Below are 19,556 nucleotides of genomic sequence, written 5' to 3'. Positions count from 1 at the left end.
GCTGTTATTGTTTCAATATTTTAAAAGGGCAACACTCAATCCCCAGAGCGCTACTGGCTGATATCCTTATTGGACTCCGCGGTTAAGCTTGTGGGAAGAGTGGTGCTGGAACGCCTTTTAGATTGGGTCAGGGAGACTGATATCCTGTCGGAGGCGCAGTATGGGTTCAATGAGGGACTTGGTAGAATGGAGCAATGCCTTCATTTGCACCTGCTGATCAGCAGATATACCATCGACAAACATGGCTCTATCTGCCTGGCCTTTATGGACACCTCCTGCACCTGCGACAGCATGTAGAGATCCAAACTCCAGGAGATCCTGATTGATATGGGGGTTGAGGGGGGATTTGGTCCAGTTTCTGAGAGCCCTTCATCATGATCTCTCCGCATCTGTTAGGGTTAGCCCTTCGGGAGGGAGGACAGATTGTTTTAAGATGGGGAGATGGGTACGCCTGGGGGGCGTCCTAGCCCCACTGCTATTTCTTCTGTATATTATTGGTCTAGGTACTGCCCTGTCTACTACAGTTTCTGACGGCCCCTCCATTGGTAGAAAAAAGGTCACGTCCGACTATATGCTGACGTCGCAGTTTTACTCTCAAGAACCCCTAATGGCCTCAACATCTTCTTTCAAGAATGTATCACATTTATGGGCTTTCTTGGTTTGGCCACTAATAAAATTAAAAAATGTATAATGGCATGTAATCCCAGGCAAACCAAGATGTGAGGTGTCTCACTACAAAGTTACCCCGTGATTTTTACTCAGGATTTCTTCTACTTGGGTGTTGTCTTTGATGCAAAGGGCAATTGGGGCCCTTGTACTGCTAAAGTCCAACAGAAATTTGCTAGTTTGGCTGGTTATGTTTTCAACCTTGTCAGTCGTATTGGGAAAAAAAACAGTGGCCCCTTTGCTGGAGATTATAGAAGCAAGTATCTCCCCATTTTAATGTATGGGTCAGGTATCTGGAGATACATTGATTCAAATCCATTCCAGGGTGAACAAAACAGAGTGCTGAGGAGAATACTGGGTGTTCCAACTGCATGTTCTAGTTTTATCTTGCACCAGTAGTTTTGGGTGGCATATGTGGAAGATTCTATTAAATCAGCCCCCCTTCTTCTGTTGTTCTCGATATGGATAAACCCACATGCCTCCTTCAATAGGGAAATTGTTAAAGATTGTTTTGTCCTGTGAAAGAGGACTGAACATTTCCTGGTTTCATTATGTTAAGACTGCCCTGACGGTTTTGAACGAGCCACATTTTTTCTATGAGCCTGAGAACTTGACTAAACATGATAGGGTCTGGGTAAAAACCTTTTCATCTTAGAGAGGGCCCATGAACTCACTAAAACCTCAGTTAGGGAGCGTGTCTCATTACACAGTACACCCGGCCTGGAACCGTATCTGGAGTAGATTGACCACTCTTGGGATAGAATGTTGCTCACCAGCTTTACATAAGGCCTTGTGAGATGGCACTTGGGCTTTCCCCGGGTCAGTTTGACCCTTCGAAAAATATGTTGTGTCCATGTGGTGAATTTTCACAATAGTCTCCTACACTTCGCATTTTTTTGTAACTTTAATCTTGATTTTAGTAAATGTTTTTTAATTCCAATTATTAGGAAACGGGGCATCAGAAGCATGGAGACGGCCCTGGAATACTTGCAGCCACAGGATTACCCATCTAATTGTTTTAACATATGTTCCTTTTTTTAAATGCACTATTAATATAAGGAATTGAATGCTGTTTTAGCTGATGTGGATTTTCCCTCTGGCTGGTCTGTACAATCCTTAAAATACTATTTTAACTTCAACGCCGTATTTTATTCATGTTTAATCTTTATGTACTTTGGTCATTGTTACGTTGTTATTATGTTTTTATTTTACAATTTAGCATTTGCACTTTACTTGATCTTATTATAATGGTGCGAAGGATACCCAAAAAGTGGGCTGACATAACTCTCATGTGATATGCCGGTGACTCCTTGATATTTTTGACTCTTGTATTGTATTGGTACATTGCTGTTTCTGTTGTCTATATCTTTATGAACAGTGCTATCTCGAGATGTTTTAATAATGTTTTAGTTTTCTGTGATGCACTTTTATGGCTTCCTTGATAACCAAAATAAAGTCTGACTTGACTTGGCTATCTGGATGTTGGAATTATTTAGGATTAGACGATTTATGAATATGTAATTTAATTTAATTAATCAGATTGGTAGTTTATCAGACTGTTGGTATGCTTCCCCAGAGGACTTTTTTTCCATGTTCATATACTCTGTTGTTAGGAGAGATTATCAACATAAAGAAGGGACTTTATTCCCTGAAGTATTTCCTACCACGATTTCCTACCACGACAGTGTACAAGTCGTTATTGATTATATATAGCAACAATTTTTCAATATTTTCACTTTTGCTGACCCACACTGAATCACCAATGTAATCCGGGGATCTCTAGTTCGAACCTCAAAACAATGCACACAAAAAACAGGCACAACTATGCATCAATCAAACACACAACTCATGTAATATTTCATTTCATTCAATAAAATACAAATTCAAAACTTTATTTTTAAGGAGAAGTTTGAAGCTCTTCAAATTTTATTTTTTTTAAAGAGGAAGCAATATGCTTGACTCTAGCGTATCACTTTGTCTTTTTGGCTCTAAATAAATGCTCTCGTTTTGTGGGCACGTGCCAGTGCTTCAATTGAGGACACACATTATGCAAATTAGATTCAATTTGCTTTACTTGCCTTGCTCCCAGGATTCAAGATAAGGATACCAACTGGATTTTTAGCCTTCAGTTTCAAATTCCATCACATTTAAAGTATTTTAAAATGCTCAATTCTCTTATGTATGTGTATAAACTTAATCGACTAAAATGCAGTCGCTGAGCTCCTGAGAAGTCTTTGTGGACCACGCGCAGCCCACAGACTCCAGATTAAGAACCCCTGATGTACATGATAATGAAACAGTAAGGAAAGTATCCTCGTTTCCCAATGCAAATTTCTCGCAGTCGGTATTTTCCTGTTACTGAAAGTTCCTGGATTTCTTCCTTCGGATTCTTCAGGCCGCCGCATTATAGTGCTACACTGTCTCACAGTTGCATCAAACATTCTTTTCACAAATAGATACCATGTTTGGTTGAACAACATGTATCCTTGATTAATTCAGTCTATGTGGAGAACTAGTTCATTTTCCTCTTTCCTGCCACTGTAGTAGTGACAGTGAGGCATTAGTCTGCTTACTGATACTGCTATTTTTGGGACTGAATCTACTTTGCATTATGAGTCTTGTTTGAGACAAAAGTTGTTGCATTTATTGACAATTATTTTGAGGAATGTTCACATCGATTTCCCTCTCCTCTGATCAGTTATTTGGGTTTGCAATTAGGAGAGACAGACCACTTTCTATCCGCTTCACAAGAAACAGGCAGCTGAGAATTATTCGTGTTGCAGAATGTCACGAAATTAAAGCAAATTTACAGACCATCTCAGTAATCTTTCCCCAGCTGTTAATCGCTTTCTCTCACCACTTTATCCCCCATTCATTGTTCTCCAATTACCGCAATCTGTGTAGATGTTGAGCCTGAGAGGGTGACAGCGGTCACGCTGACACTCACATGGAACACCAGGGGCCATATTACGGAAGTGACCCGGGGGCGCATGGGCGTTAGTACTCACTTTGCTCTCCCCGGGGGCATTTCGGTGTTACAGAAGGGGCCATAGACGCTTGTGCGGCCCTGTCTGTAATACTGAAAGGGCTGACGTACATACAAGGCCAGCGCTTTCTCAAGAGGGTGTTCCCTCATTTGCATGGGGGCGCGGCCTCATTCAAATGAGGGAATCCCTTTGCTTCTGCACTGCTACCATATTATAGACGTGGGCGCAGAGGCAATGAATCATTGTCAGGAGGTCCCATCTAAAAGGTGGTGCACTGTCAGTGTACACCCTGATAGCAGCCCTTTGGAGGAGGGGACACAGAGACCCCATTGCAAGTGGGTGCAGTCATTCACTGCACCTGCCTGCAAGAGGATCTCTAATCCCCCTTAAAAGTGCAGACGGGTTGTCGCCTTCACAGGAAAAACGGAGCAGCTGCTTCAAAGCTGCTCTGTTTTTCACTTGAATGCACTGCCCCAGTGCAGCGCGAGTTCACAGCTGCCCTGTGGGCAGCGCATTCAATGTGATAGAGCGCACTTTCAATGTTTGTGTACAGCACACCTGTTTTAATGCGCGCCCTGATGCAAACAGGCAAAGTGCGCCCTATCCCTGATAAGGCCCCAGGTTAGAGATACTCACTGCACAGCAGCGTAATCTTATTTTAATTTTGATTCAGCCAAATCTAACCCAGACCACCACTGTCCTGACAAATATTGGGAACAAGGAGTTTCAAGCAAAGTGGCAGGGGGTCGCACTGTATTGCCTAAGGGTCGCAGAAGCAACCCCCTGGTGATCCCCAATTGACATTAGTTTATTAGATACCTGCACAGCTACCGATTATATAGGACAGAGGTGCCTGGAATGTGAGGAATATGATGGGTCAGACATTATGACACGGATAAAGAGGGTGGAGATTATGGACAATAGAAAAATGGTGGATAGGTAGGTAGGTTAGAAATCTACTGTTTCAACACCTTAGGAAGATTTTCCTATTAATTGGGCTCCTGCACCTGGGTCAGCACCTCAGCACTGGTCCATCTGTATAAGAAGGTGTTTAATTCAATTGCTCACTGCCTGGTAACTTTGTGCTTTACTGTGGCTTTCCATTACCGCTTAAGTTTTCCACCCTACCTTTTGCTCCTAAGCGTTTGATTTGTTTCCCTTGTTCCATGTTCCCCGTATTTGAGTTAGAAAGGTTTTGTTGTACTTTTCCACCTCTGCTTCCGCCGTCTACAGGATCTTGTACCCGTTGATTGTGCCGTGTTGTTGTGAATGGCTCCTGCAGCAATCTTAACAGCTTTGCTAGCGGTAGTACTGGTAAGAGTATCACCAATTGGAATAATGTGCTGTTTCTGAAATTTCTTCATATTATGGGGCATTCATCTGTGATTAGCATCTGGGATTTAGAATACAGGCATCTATCTGTCCAGTACAAACTACTCTCTTGAACACCATCCACCACAAGGAAGGTCTCCTACTACCATCGCACCTTTAACCAATACCTGGAGAGAGACTAGAGTAGCTGAGCTCTCTCTCCCCCATCCCCCCCTGGCTGCCTACTGTGCGTTAGCTTCCTTTAAGTGAATGGTGGGTTATATTCACGGAGGATTTGCAACCCAATGGACCTTCATAGGACATGATGTAATTGTTTTTTGTGCAGTGGAAGGAGTGAATTATTTTGTTTTAACAGAGTTGAGAATTAGGCAGTGAGTGGCGACTGAGTATCATATAGATGAGGCAGCCCATGTATGTGTTTGGGCAAAATACTTATTATAAAATTGACCTGCACTTATATTTACTTCACAAAACTGACCACTTGAACATTGTCAATGTAGGCAGTTGTGAAGTTAAAATTAGTAAATGTTTTCCTCCCTATATATGCTCACCTTAATCATATGTAGGTAGGTGATATTCTGGAGTCAATATATGTGCAGGCCGATATTACTGACCTCAACATACAATCTTCAATAAAGCAAGCATGAATCAAGTATATGAGACAGAGAAAACATAGAAAGAAGTGCACATCAAAGACAATAGGTGTCAGATGCCACAGAACGTGAAAATACCACCAAAGAAGTTGGAGCACAGGATGAAGTGGTATTTAGGTTAGCAACACACATGAAAAGCAGTCTTAGTGTTTTGTGCTTTATGGAAGCTTTTTAAAGAGCACTGTAGAGTGCATTAGTTGTAAGATTCTGATGTTAAAATGCCTTTCAATACAGAGAAAAAAAGGTAGAAGGGCCACCTGGTAGAAGATAAAGAGGTGTAGGCATCAGTAAATCGACCTTTAGCCTAAGAATAAAAAGGTATTTCTAGTGTGTTATTAGCATAGATTAGAATGCAGAGATGCTTTTAATAAGTGATATATATGAACAAGTGTGAATGAAGAGATGGTGTTAATTATTCAAGAGGCCATGCATTTAAAGAACCCAGAGAAGATGTTGGTTCTTTAAATCCACGTCGTTCTATGTTTTCTCTGTCTCATATACTTGATTCATGCTTGTTTTAATGAAGATTTGGGAAGCAGTTACATGGGGGCAGTAAAGGCTCTCTACAGGAACCCCACAGCACGTATATTAGTAAATGGCGCACTCACAAATAAGATAAATATCGGGAGGGGAACAAGACAGGGATGCCCCCTCTCCCCACTACTGTTTGACTTGTACATAGAGCCCCTAGCAAATGCATTGAGGCAAACTCAGATGATAACCCATTTTAGGTATAAAACATGGACCAAGAAGGTCGCACTGTATGCAGATGACCTAATGCTATTCACGGATGACCTGGAAGGCACACTTCCAAATACAATAGAGGTGCTTGAAGTATTTGGGAAATTATCAGGTTATCAGATACATCAACAGAAAACCGAAGTCATGCAGGGGAACACCCAGAACAACATCCCAATAGTAAAACAACAGATGAGGTACCTAGGGATCCAGGTAGTTGGGGAGACTGGGAAAATTGCTCAAGTAAATTTTAACAGAGTTCTAGCAGAACCCAAGAAACTGTTAAATGCATGGAAAAGCTTACCTCTGTCCTTCCTGGGCCACTCTAATTTAATAAAGATGATGAGACTCCCCAAGTTCACATACATTTTTAACACCATACCCCTAGAATTTAAGAGAGGGTGGTTCAACAAGATACAGGGAGATATTAGCAGTTTCATCTGGGCATCAAGAGGAGTAAGAATAGCCTGGAAAAAGATCAGGAGGAGGAAGGAGCACAGTGGGATTGCTAGCCCAGACATGTATCAATATTAGAGGGCCTTTCACTCTAAGAATATCAGAGTGCTATTTAAATAGCAACAACTATATCCAACCTACTTGCAAGCCATGACAATGTCGGAAGGAAGCCATTTCCTATATAAATTTGGTAATCCAAAATTCTTCAAAAAAATAAAACTATAGATACTAGAGTCAGCTGCCAAACTATGGTATCAAGTCAGACGCTCATGGAAAATCCCGTACTATAGCGACAACGCCCCAATCTGGGACTCACCAGGAATGCCAGAATGCTTAGGAAACACACTATCAACTCCATTGAGAGTAGGGGAAGTAGAGAAATGGGGTCAGATAATAACAGGAAAATCACTAGTCATGTGGGACAAATTATCACAGCTGACCAATGGGACAATCTCTAAATTTAAATTTTACCAGCTATCGAGCTGGATAAAGACTCTAGGGAAGGACGGCACAGGAAATCCGGAAATAGAGACAAAAATTCAAGGGGGAGTAATGAAGAAAGAAGTAGCACATTGGTATTGGTCTTTCATAGGAGAAGAAGAATTTGGTTTACCCACAGAGATCTAGGGAAAGGACCTGCCTACGCTGGATATACAGAACTTATGGGAAGTATCAATGTCTACATGCTGGCATATAGTCAAATCTGCTCCCCTATAAAGGAATCATTTATTTACAATGCATAGAGCCTATTGGACACCGAAGAAGCTGTCCAAGCTGTTGAGGGGCGAGGCGAAAAAGTGTCCCAAGTGTGGTGAGGAGAAAGCGGATGATGTCCATATGTTCTGGAGGTACCCCAAACTACAAACCTTTTGGGAAGAAGTGGTTAAGACTCTCTCAGAAGTACTTCAGGCGGTCAGCCTGGGGCTAGTCATGTTTGGGGTGAGGTGCATATACGTTACCGGTAACAGGGAAGGACTTAGTTTAGGTAAAAAACAGATTAGCTTACTATTCTTTTTGTTATTATTAGCAAGGCGGGAAATATGTATAAAATGGATTTACCAAGACCCGCCATCATTAGTAGAATGGATGGAATCAATTAACAAGACAAATAAACTTGAACAGGCAGGCAAGCAAAGTAAGAGGCAAGAATTTTGGGATATGTGGGAAAGTTATAAGGGTAGTCTGATAAATTGAAATAAAGCAATGTGAAAACATGGTCCAATGATTAAGTAAAACAGTAATAAGAGTAACTTGGGAAATGCTGGCGTAGACATCACTCCCAAATAAGGAAGTATGGGAAGATGTGCGGAAGAGGGGCCCAAGAGGCTGACGGGACACCCACATGCACCAAATCACTGGATGGAAAGTGTATGATGGGGAAGAGGGTCTGGCCGGCACGGAATGAAAGCTGGGGCCCCCCAACCATGGAAAATCCTGCTCTCCCAACTAATCCTGTTATATTGCACAATAAGGACTAAAGAAAGTGGTGTAGAGTGGAGTGGCATAGCGTGGAGTGGAGTGGAATAGGGTGGAACGGGGTTGGAGTGGATTAAGGTAGTGGGGTGGATTAGAATGGAGTAAAGTGAGTTGGATTGAGTGGAGTGGGGTACATTGTAGTGGATGGACTGGATGGGGTGGATTGGATTGGAGTAGGGTGGATTGAAATGGGGTAAGGTGGATTGGTTTGGGGTGCATTGGAGTGGGGTGGATTAGATTGGAGTGGAGTGGAGTGGAGTGGGGTGAATTAGAGTGGAGGGAGTGAATTGGAGTGGGAGGGTTTAGATTAGAGTGGATTGGATTAGAGTGGGGAGGATTGGACTGGAGTGAGGTGGATTGGAGTGCAGTGGGCTGGATGGATTGGAGTGAGTGGGATGGACGGAACTGGGGTGGGGTGGATTGAATTTGGGGTAGAGTGGAGTGGCTTGGGGTAGAGTGGGGGGGATTGGAGTACAGTAGGGTAGATTGAAGTGGGGGGGCCCGGATGGAGTGGATTAGATTGAAGTGGGGTGAATTGATATGGGGTGGGGTGGGGTAGATTGGATTGGGGTGGGGTGGGCTGGAGTGGGGTAGATTGGAATGGGGTGGATTAGTTTGGAGTGGGGTTGAAAGGAGAGGTGTGGTATGGAATGAGGTGGAATGGATTGGGGTAGAATGAAGTGGGGTGGAATGGAGTGGGGTGGATTGAAGTGGGTGGATTGCTTTGGATTGGAATGGGGAAGATTGTTTTGGATTGGAGTGGGGCACATTGGAGTGGAGAACATTGTTTTGAATTGGAGTGGGGCTGATTTGGCTGAGGAATATTGTTTTGGATTGGACTGATGCAGATTGGAGTGGGGTGAATTGTTTTGGATTGGAGTGGGGCAGATTATTTTGGATTGCAGTGGGGCCGATTAGCAAGGGGCAGATTGGAGTGGGGCAAACTGTTTTGGATTGGAGTGGGGCAGGTTTTGATTGGAATGGGGTGGATTGGATTCGGATGAGGCCAATTAGACTTTAGTGCGGTAGATTGGATTGGGCTGGATTGGAGTACATTTTACTGGAGTTGGGTGGACTATGGTGGAATGGAGTAGGGTGATTTGGGATGGAGTGGGTGAGGTGGATTGGATTGGGATGAGGTGGATTTTACTGGAGTGGGACGAATTGGAGTGAGCAGATTGGAGTGGGGCAGATTGTTTTATATTGGAGTAGGCAGATTGTTTTGGATTGGAGTGGGGCAGATTAGAGTGGGGCAGATCAGAATGGGCCAGATTCTTTTGGATTAGAGTGGGGCAGACTGTTTTGGATTAGAGTGGGGCAGATTAGAGTGGGACGGATTAGAGTGGGGCAAACTGTTTTGGATTGAAGTGGGGAAGACTGGAGTGGAGTAGATGGGAGTGGGGCAGATTTGAGTGGGGCAGATTGTTTTGGATTGGAGTAGGGCAGACTGGAGTGGGATGGATTGTTTTGGAGTGGGGCATATTGTTTTAGATTGGAGTGGGGCTGGTTGTTTTGGATTGGAGTGGGGCAGAGTGGAGTGCAGAAGATTAAAGTGGGGCAAATTGTTTAGATTAGAGTGGGGCAGATTGTTTGGATTGGAGTGTGACGAATTGGAGAGGGGCAGGTTTGGAGTGGGGTTGGAGGATTGGAGTGTGGTGGATTGGAGTGTATTGGATTGGGGTGAATGGTCTTGATTGGAGTGGGGTGGATTAGAATCTGGGGTGGATCGGATTCAGTGGGGCAGATTGTTGTAGGGTGCGATTGTCATGGATTGGAGTGGGGTGGATTGGGGTGTACTGCACGACAATGTTTTAAAGCATAATTTCAGAAATTGCACATAAGAAAGAAACAATGTCGCAATGCAATAACATAATCCTCATCTTCTGAGAATAGCGCCCATGATCAAAAACAAAATAAAACATGAGTGTAAATTGCGAAAAGAATACTTGCCAAAATAAAAGAAAGTTAACTATCGAAAATAAATCTTTGCAATTTTGTTTGTCCTGCCAGGTACGTTTAGTCACATGCACTAATAGTTAAAACAAACAAAACAGTACCTCAATCACGTCGGGAGCAGCAGACAGCCATTGATTAAGTTGAATCAATCAGTGCTTGGTCTCTGCTCCACAGAGAGGAACGTAAATAAGGTTAGGCTGCAAAGAAGAGTGCCATGAAAGCCAACAAATGGTAAGCAATGGGCAGATTCCAAGCCCTTTTCTGTATACAAGAGTGTCTTGCAAGTGAGATGCATGCGCTAGCACATGCTCCAGCAGGCTCAACCCTAAAAAAGTCAGTGTTGAGAAAAGGGGGATGAGTATGTATAGAGTAAAAAGTAGGCCAGTACAAGAACTTGTGATGAAAATGTGAAGTACTTGGGTTGGGAAGAAAGGGATGACATATTTGTGTGGGTCTGCATTGAGACGATGCTAGAACTATCAATACCTGTGAGAGGTTTTTGCACAATACATGTGTGGTGGGAATATATGCAACTTCAAGACCTTGCAGAATTGTCAGCTATGTTTATGGAGGTAGGTCATGTATATTACTGTGGGATGGTTTTCACTACAAATTGCAGAAGTAAGAGTGGCAAGGGGAAGCATGATGGCTTCAAGCAGTTCATGGAAGTATGTGTCTGGCCATTTAAAAAGGTAACAAAAGATGTGCAGATCCTCATATCTAACACGGGTTGGGTGATGCTGATTTGAGGCAGATAGACAGAGGGAATTAAGGGGCTAACATGGGAAGCTACATTAAAAGACATGGTTAGGTACTTGTTGAATGAGCTTAACTAATTGGCAAGAGTCAGTTCAGTAGCGTTAAAGTGGTTTGTAATCTTACAATGTCAGCTGTGTGCCAATTCATATCTGTACTGTAGTAAATCCCCCAAAACGCTTCGATCATCATGTAACCTATAGTTATGATGGTCTTCCAATATTACAACATCTGGAATTTGGTGGTATCATGAACTTTGCTTTAGGCAATTTGCCTGTGTGCTTGTCAGGGACAGAACTTGATGCAGAGCTTTTTTGTTCTCACCAAGACACTGAAAATATTGGCCTTTTTAGCATGGTCAACATCATACAGCTCCTTTACTTGGGCTCCCATAACTGTTTAGATTGTGTTAGTTGAGTTTGCAAACAGAGTAAGACACATCTTTCAGTTTCCTTCCTTTACGCCACAGCCCTGCATTCATTTGTATGGACTGTTTAAACAAATTATTTCATTGTGGTTTTATGTTCAGTTTTAACCACAAATGTTTATAAAAAGATTTTGATGATCACACTAGAAAAAAATGGATGACATTTACTAACTCCTTTTAGCAGCAATATAGATAAATATGTTTTTAAGTAGGCCTTCTTACTATTGTTACATCTCAAATGTTTTTGTAATTAGAAGAAATCCCCCTTTTCACACCCCCTACTAAATGCAATTATGAATGAGTCGCAGAGCATTACTCGAAGTTCTGGAAAGTCGTTTCAAAATTTTAAAAGGATTTTGGCGGTAAGAAGTATCATTTTGTGGTCGCTGACCATGTGATTTTGACAATCACAAGCCTTGTGACCGTAAAATCATTCTGTAATCAGGTCCATAGCCTTACGACCAATCAGGTAACAACAGCACTCATTGGATTCCTGCTGCCTTTATGATGACAGTAGAGCAAGCAACAACATTTCATTGTACATCAGGGCGCACTGAAAAGCATGGGGTACCTACCAGATGAGTTCTCCAGTCTAAACCTCCCAATGCACAAGTGCAGCCTCCACTGGTGCCTGACATTCTCCTTCAGCAAGCAGTGGAAAAGAAAGATGAAGAACCCTGAGAGAAAAGGGAATACATGGCATATATTAAAATACAGTTTAAGGGTGAACCATATCACAATGGCTTCAAGGTACAGAATCACCATGAGCAAATTGCAACGATTTGAAATAGCAAATAGCCTTCGATCACTGCCACATGCCACACCCTCCCGCAGAGCCCTGCCCACCAGACAGTGCAAAGCCAAGACCAGGGACATAGCCGGGATTCCATGAGCCACAGTACAAGCAAGAAATACGCCCCACTCAACTTAGGTTGGGTAGAAAAATACAGCAATAATCAGGGTTCAGTAGCCCCCGCACTTCTCTATTATTTAGCCCCAAGGTGGGCCAGGCCCCAGGGGCATGTGGGCATAAATGAAATATTATGGGAGGGGGCTGCACGGGCACACAACTTTATGCCCCAGGGACCGCCACCTACCCGGGTCTTATTGATAAGAAATGGGGCGGTCACACTGACCCCCGTGCCCCGGGAATCCCAACTCCAGGGTGCTATTTTATATGTAAGAGGGGCCTCACGGACCAACATTGACCACCCTCAGCCAGGGGGCCCCCATATCCCTGAGGCCAAATTATAATGTTAAAATGGCAGAGGATCCGCTGGGCCACCTTTCCAGCCGGTCTCAGCATGAGTGATCGACACCTCCCTCGGGGAGGCCATACTAAATGAGAGGAAGGGGCTTTGAGGCTCCCTTTGTGGTCCAATAGTACACTGGGTGCCCTGGGGTTACTGAAGAGACATGATTAGGTACTGTGGGGTGGGTTCTCCGGGACCGAAATCAACCCAGAGAGGCCCCCTGCCCAATTAAAAATACATATAAAGGCCGGGCCCTGGGGCACGGGGTCCCCAGGGGTGAAATTGGCCCAGGGAGGGGGGCCACTTGGCCCCCTCCCACTTAATAATGGTATTAATTAAAAGGCTGAGCCCCGGTGGATGGGGTCCCTGGGACCAAAATCAGCCCGGGGAGGTGGGCCGCGTGGCCCCTCCCCCATTTGGTAGTGGGATTGTGGAAAGCTAGTCGGGCCCTGCCCCCTTTTTCTACAACTCTGAAAAGGCGCCTTTTGGTGCTCTACTGGTTCGGTGATGAAGTCACCTTGGATGCTAAGGTTACCTCTAGTAAGCCCCACACAGAGGGATTTCTGAGAACTGGTCACAGGCCCCACCCCCTTTCTCCACCACTCTGCAAATGCGCCTCCTGGTACACTACTAGTTGGGGATTGAAGCCCTCTTGGGTGCCAATAACCCCTCCTGTTACTGCCAGTAAGTTCCACAAAGTGAGATTGCTGGGAGCTGGTCAGAGGCCCGCCCCCTTTATTCACCACTCTGCAAAAAAGCCTCCTGGTACACTACTGAGAGCTGATCAGCGGCCCGCCCCTTTTGTCCACCACTCTGCAAACGCGCATCCTGGCACACTACTGGTTGGGGAATGAAGTCCCCTTGGTTAGATGTATATATACTCTATTTTATTTGTGCTTAACAAATGTATACATGTGTATATTACTTATGGTTAAAATATGTACACTCCTTATATTTATGCCTAAAATTGTTATAGGCTATTACATACATAAATATAAGTATTTGACTACATGCTTATGGATCTCTATTTGATATGATCACTCATATCACAACATATAAACATGTTACAGAGAGTATGTGTAAATGTTGACTATTCAATGTAAATACTTTAGAAAAAATCATCAATACATAAATCAAAATGATTAAAGAATAAAATCAAATAATACAAATTAATTAATGGAAAAAACAAAGAAAAAATATGGGTATGTAACTCTATATATATTTTTATACTTACTGGATGAATGAAAACAATAACTAAATATAGTCAAAAGAGCATAAATAGATGAAATATATTATATCCATACATACAAATATGTACAACTTTATCATATCCATATATAAGAAGATTAATACATCAATAACAAATAAGATGATGTATGTATGCTAATGAGTTTAATAGTACACATCAGTCACAATGTGTAAATAGTAAATCATTTGTGTTGCTTGAATAATTTACATCATTACAATAAACATATATATAAATGCAGTGCTAAAAAAACAGACAATAAACTCCGTTTTGACTCATAGACACAAACAGCGCCCTCTTTGGTCAACGTTTCCACTAATGACCCTCAGAGGAAAATGGTGGGAAATAAGTAGTCCAGTCCACGACGTAAAATGCTAGTGCATATACTTTAAGCGGCATCAAAGATCATAAATGTCCCTCGTTTGGGCTTTGCTGATGGATTAAAGTGCATCAAGTTGGATCCAATTGTTGTTCCATGTGGAGACACAATGTTATAAAGGATTGGGACATGGTCTCTGGGTAAATATCCTTTAACTGGGGCAGTTTATGAGCGGGCTCCAGATTGGGCTAAGACAGAAAATACCATTAAACAGCATTGTAGCTCAATAAAGTGCTGGTGCGTAGATGATAAATGGCCAAAAATGTCCTCTCATGGGGTGAAGGCTAGGCCTTTCAACTTGGCGTACTTGCTGGTGGGGGCCACTGCGGCCTTTAACTCCATATCATTCATGCCAGCTGTTTAGATGCATATACCTAGCTACCTTACAAGACTGTTGAACTGTGGCCCATTTAGTGCAGCTACGAGCAGTAGGATGATTTTATTGTAGTTCCGTAAAGTGCTGGTACATCGATAGAGGGTTTTTTATTTGTGTCCTGAAAAGTCAGCTCCAGAAGGTGATGGCAGTGGCTGCTGACTTAGCATCCTTGCTGATACCCATGGTGCTTTCAAGATACTGGACAATCTTAGAACAAGTTGGAACCTGAAAGGTTGTCACTGTTCCAGCTGCTTGGCTGCACAAGTCAGGAACCTAATTGCCTTACAAGACAATTGGATTGAGAGCACGATTAGAAGTGCAATCCCTGCGGACAACAGAACCTGATTTGAAGGGCTCTTAAAGTCGGCCGCAGCAATTTTTGCCTAAGATATGAAAGGCCAGGGCACACACAGATTAAGTGAAGCATACTTACTTGGGTAAATCCAAATACGCTGCAGTCGTTTTTTGACCAGGCCTGCTTTCAAATGGGGACCAAATCCTTTGATGGAAATACGCCAAGGCAGATGAGCAGCAAAGCATGTTTCAGGGCAGCTGAAAAATGAGAGATCAAGTATGTCTGCAGGCACCAGGGGACATATGGTAGCAAAACTACTCACATGTGCCGTTTGTGAGATAACTCTACCTTGTCTAGGGTTTGTGATTAGAGCTTGACGGCTTTGTTGGTACCTCACTTAAAGACAGCATATTCAATCATTGCGCTCCAGGTATTTCAGAGCTTGAATGGCTTGTACAACAGTGAACCATGAGGCTTTACAATGAGGCTGCTTCTCCATTTCCAGCCATCACTGACGAGCCACTGTGTCTGGAGGGACTGATCTAAGCTTCCAGCACAAGTTAACAAGAGCCCCATTCCTTACTGATCCCTGGTGGAAGAGACCAAATTCTAGTCTGACTTGGGATTATGAGGTGTATTGTGGTAAGGCAAATAACTTTAAAAAAAAGGGTAAATTGGGGAGAATTTAAGATGGTTGCATCACTCCCCTTCAGCAATTCCGAACCATAAGTGATTGATGACAAAACCTTTGCGCTGGTAACATGAAGCAAATGATATATTTGTCACAATGTGTAAATATCATTATAGCAAAAAATGTATCATATTCATTTATACATAGATCAACACATCAATAACATAAGATGATGAGTGTATGATTATGGATTTACTTTTCAATAATAAAACATATCTGTGACAATGTGCAACTATGAATATAGCAATTGCATCTATAAGTGCTTCACTACTGAAATATTGGGGACAAAAAATAAATAAAAAAGAAACATAATAATACATTAAACAAAATCACCTTCATATAGAGCAAAAATGGAAATCCGGAGTTTCTAAATCTTTATCCATGCGTGTACATATGGGACTTTAGCCAGTACAATTTTATATCTCCTAATTTTTTCCATATGATTATTATGTTAAAATCTCTATGTATGTATACCTCTTATGTGTGTGATGGAGCAGGGTTTTTACTTTAAAACCGAATACCTGTTTCATTTTCGCATGTTATAATTAAAAGTACTACTGATTAATTATTAACTACTAAAGATATGTCAAAGGCATGTCTAATCAACCTTATTAACAGAAGAATTACACGTGGGAACGCTATTGCATGGCTAAAATAATAAGTGAACTAAGTTGGTGAGCAATTGACGAAATAGATGTTGCTTATGTGATGTTATTGTGTTTTGCGCTTATAATTAATATGCATTAATGGCTTTTGATGTCGCAAATGGCTAGATAAATACATACACATAAGGGTATTAGCAGGGGAATAACACTGTATAATCATTTCTGTGCAGTAATTCTGTTTTATGTTTTATTTCACTTAAGTTGACCAATGTGGCCTACCAGAAAATGGCTACCACCCGCAGCCTGCATTCGAGTTGATGGAAATTTGTGCAAGGAAGCTTCGCGCTGCCTGTGACCTTGCCCTCTCGACAAAACTGAAAAGCCATGATCATGACGACAAACCCAGGACGGATGCCAAGAGCCCCTGAACATGATATTTGTTGCAAAACCGAATACTGAACTTATGAACTGATGATCCCACGACTGGGATACAAATTATCCAAAAGAGACATCCGTAGAAGTAACGAATTTGTTATGGACCCCTTATTTTCTATTCATTATTTGGGACAATCTAAGTGTGAGAAAATCTCGCACAGTATCTCAAATGTACCAAGATGACATTATTTCCGCCATTCATCCGTTTTGAACAAAGACTGTAACATTTCAGAAATGTAAATTTTAGTATAAATATTAGTAGACTAGAGAGGTCTAGCGCCACTTCTTCCCGAACTGATGATCCGAGGTCCCGATGCTGACGGAGAGGACGGTGACTCTACATGACGGCTAGAAACTCTGATTGAATTACTGAGGACCGGTTCTGACTTAGGATCTGACTTTTAGCCAGAATAGGTAAATATGAGAGAAATGAATTTGCATTTAATTGGCTTTTCATGCAATTTTAGATAAACAAATATTCTGTTTGAATCTCTGTGTCGGGTGGTTATTTTATTGTCATGTTTATTGAATTTATTTGCATTATTTGAAATGTTTTCGCCAGATTTATAGCAACTAGTAGATGCCATTGACCTCAGGGTACATGCAGATTGGTTAGGTATTGAAAGTGTTTCTCCTTATACAGGGCACGGATAGAGTGGTAGGATGAATTTTGGTGTAATGGGCCCCACCAGCGTGTGATGTGTGTGTGCGTGTGTGACTGTGAGATCACTCCGTCCGTGGAAGTAGAAGAGATTCTGAAGCTCCGATCTGCACCAGTTTCTTGGTAGCAGAATGATGGTTAACTATTGTCTTGATCTGGCGAATTTGCGTGTATATAGGCTGGTTGATTATTGATTGATATTTGTACTAACACTATATGTCGAAGTTGTATTGAGTTTTATGTATTGTGCACGGTTTCTGGGACGTAGGGAGTCGGTAACAGTTCCGTAGTAGGGCAGAGGGAGTGCTGCTCTCGGACAAAGGCGGGATTGTTGGCCCTGTATGCAGACAGGGGAAAACGTGTGACAATTGAAGTTGCGCGTCGCATTGCCTGGGTTCAATGAGGTAGCATCGCCGTGTGTTGCCATTAGAAACGTATTTTCTGTGTGAGAGAAGTGTATATGATAGCGAAGGTTATCTGTGAAGTTCTGGTCTTAGGTCTCAGGGATCCGTATGGCATTCCGTTAAAGCTTATCACTAGAAAGGTAATAGGTATTTACTGAGCTTGGTAGAAGGACAGAGCAGAGGTAAGCGCTGCTTTGTTAACGTGTGATATAATTCTGTAGTAGGACAGACTGTTCGCTGTTCTCGGGAAAGACAGAATTCTGTGTGGATGTACTACATTTTCTGGTGTGAAAGTGCGTGAATGAGAAGGCATTCTGGTTAATTGTGAAACTCTTAGGAGCATTCCGGAGAAAACAGTTAATTGGTGCTTGTTAGAAGGGTAGAGTAGAGGGATGTGCTACTTTATCAACGGAAGTAACGATTCTGTAGTAGGGCAGAGGTAAGCGCTGCTCTCGGGAAAGGCAGAATTCTCGTGGGAAAGGTCTTTTGCTGTTCTGTGGCTAGCGAAGCAGTCAATGGAGATGTTTGTATGTTGTAACTAACAGACTCGTAGAAGTTGAAACAAAATCTACCAAGTAGTCTTGTAAAGGAGGGGTAGACGCGAGAGACAGGAGACAGGAGCAGAAGCTGCTGCAGCGACTGCTGACGTCAGGAGACCGCGCTGTGATTGGACAGTGGGTTGGAACGGTGGAAAAACGGTGATTGGTGTGCTAGTGTATGTCGCGCAAGGATTGGAAGACATGCAGGGTGACGTAGACGCTCCAGGATTGGTGCGTTGGTGTGAGTCGCGCTGGGATTTGTGGACTGAGTCAGTGACGTAGACGCTCCAGGATTGGTGCGTTGGTGTAAGTCGCGCTGCAATTGGACAGGAGATCGTACAGTTGTAGAAAGACAAAAAGGGTTGCGGAAAATAAGAAAATGTATTACCACGCTGAGGAAAAGAAAAAGAAATCCTTGCTTAGTAAGGTTAAGAACTGGTTTGACAAGGATAACGATATTGTGACTAGGGAAGGACAGTTACTTCCTCCGATAAGAACCCCCGCATCCTTCATGGTTGCAAAGTATGGGTATCATACCTGTATTTGGTTAGATAACTGGGTGAAGTATACGAAAGAAGATGGAGTTTAGCTTTCCCGGAACATGGCTCATTTAATCTGGCCATACTGAGAAACTTACAGGAGCGGATGATGTGTCTAGAGCCTCGGCCTAGGCCGACGCAATTTGAGGCATTAACTGAATGGGAAGATGAAATGCATGAACGAGAAAAGCAGAGGGGTGGAGGGAGTTACAGGTATATGTTCGGGCGAAAGTATGATCGTGAAACCCATCATGACCGGATGAGAAGGTGGCGTGATGCCAGTATGACCGAGGGATTATATCCTGTCAGAACAGCAGAGGAGTCAGAAGGGAGAAAGTGTACAGAGAAAGAACATAATGTAGAAACCAGGAGATTTGGGGCGAATGAGTCTGATGACGATGTCTTAGAAGGCATGCTCTATAAAAGACCACCCCCGTATAGACGAGAACCAGAGGTAGGAACAGCAGTGACCCCGATGAGAGATACCTTGCGAATTATTAAGACAGAGGGTACCACCCCTGGTTTGAAAAGCAGTTGTTCTCTGGCGGAAAGAGAAAGAGAGAGAGATAGAGAGAGAGAGAGAAAGAGAGAGAGAAAGAGAGAGAGAAAGAGAGAGAGAAAGAGAGAGAAAGAGAGAGAGAGAGGGAGAGAGAAAGAGAGAGAGAGAGAGAGAGAGAAAGAGAGAT

The 19,556-nt window shown here is 42.8% G+C and overlaps 1 protein-coding gene across 1 annotated transcript in view; it reads right to left on the bottom strand.

The window, feature by feature from the left end:
• ADGRG4 (adhesion G protein-coupled receptor G4) overlaps positions 1–19,556 on the bottom strand; it is a 1,724,535-nt gene that overhangs the window by 110,391 nt on the left and 1,594,588 nt on the right. The window contains exon 26 of the mRNA XM_085607949.1: positions 12,023–12,124. Within this exon, the coding sequence (XP_085464075.1) occupies positions 12,023–12,124 (102 nt within the window). The remainder of the gene's footprint in view (positions 1–12,022; positions 12,125–19,556) is intronic.

The sequence above is a fragment of the Triturus cristatus genome, chromosome 5_2 (genome assembly GCF_964204655.1).
Source record: "Triturus cristatus chromosome 5_2, aTriCri1.1, whole genome shotgun sequence".
NCBI lineage: Eukaryota > Metazoa > Chordata > Amphibia > Caudata > Salamandridae > Triturus > Triturus cristatus.
Note: the sequence above shows the minus strand (reverse complement) of the source record. Positions and strands in the feature narration are given on the sequence as shown.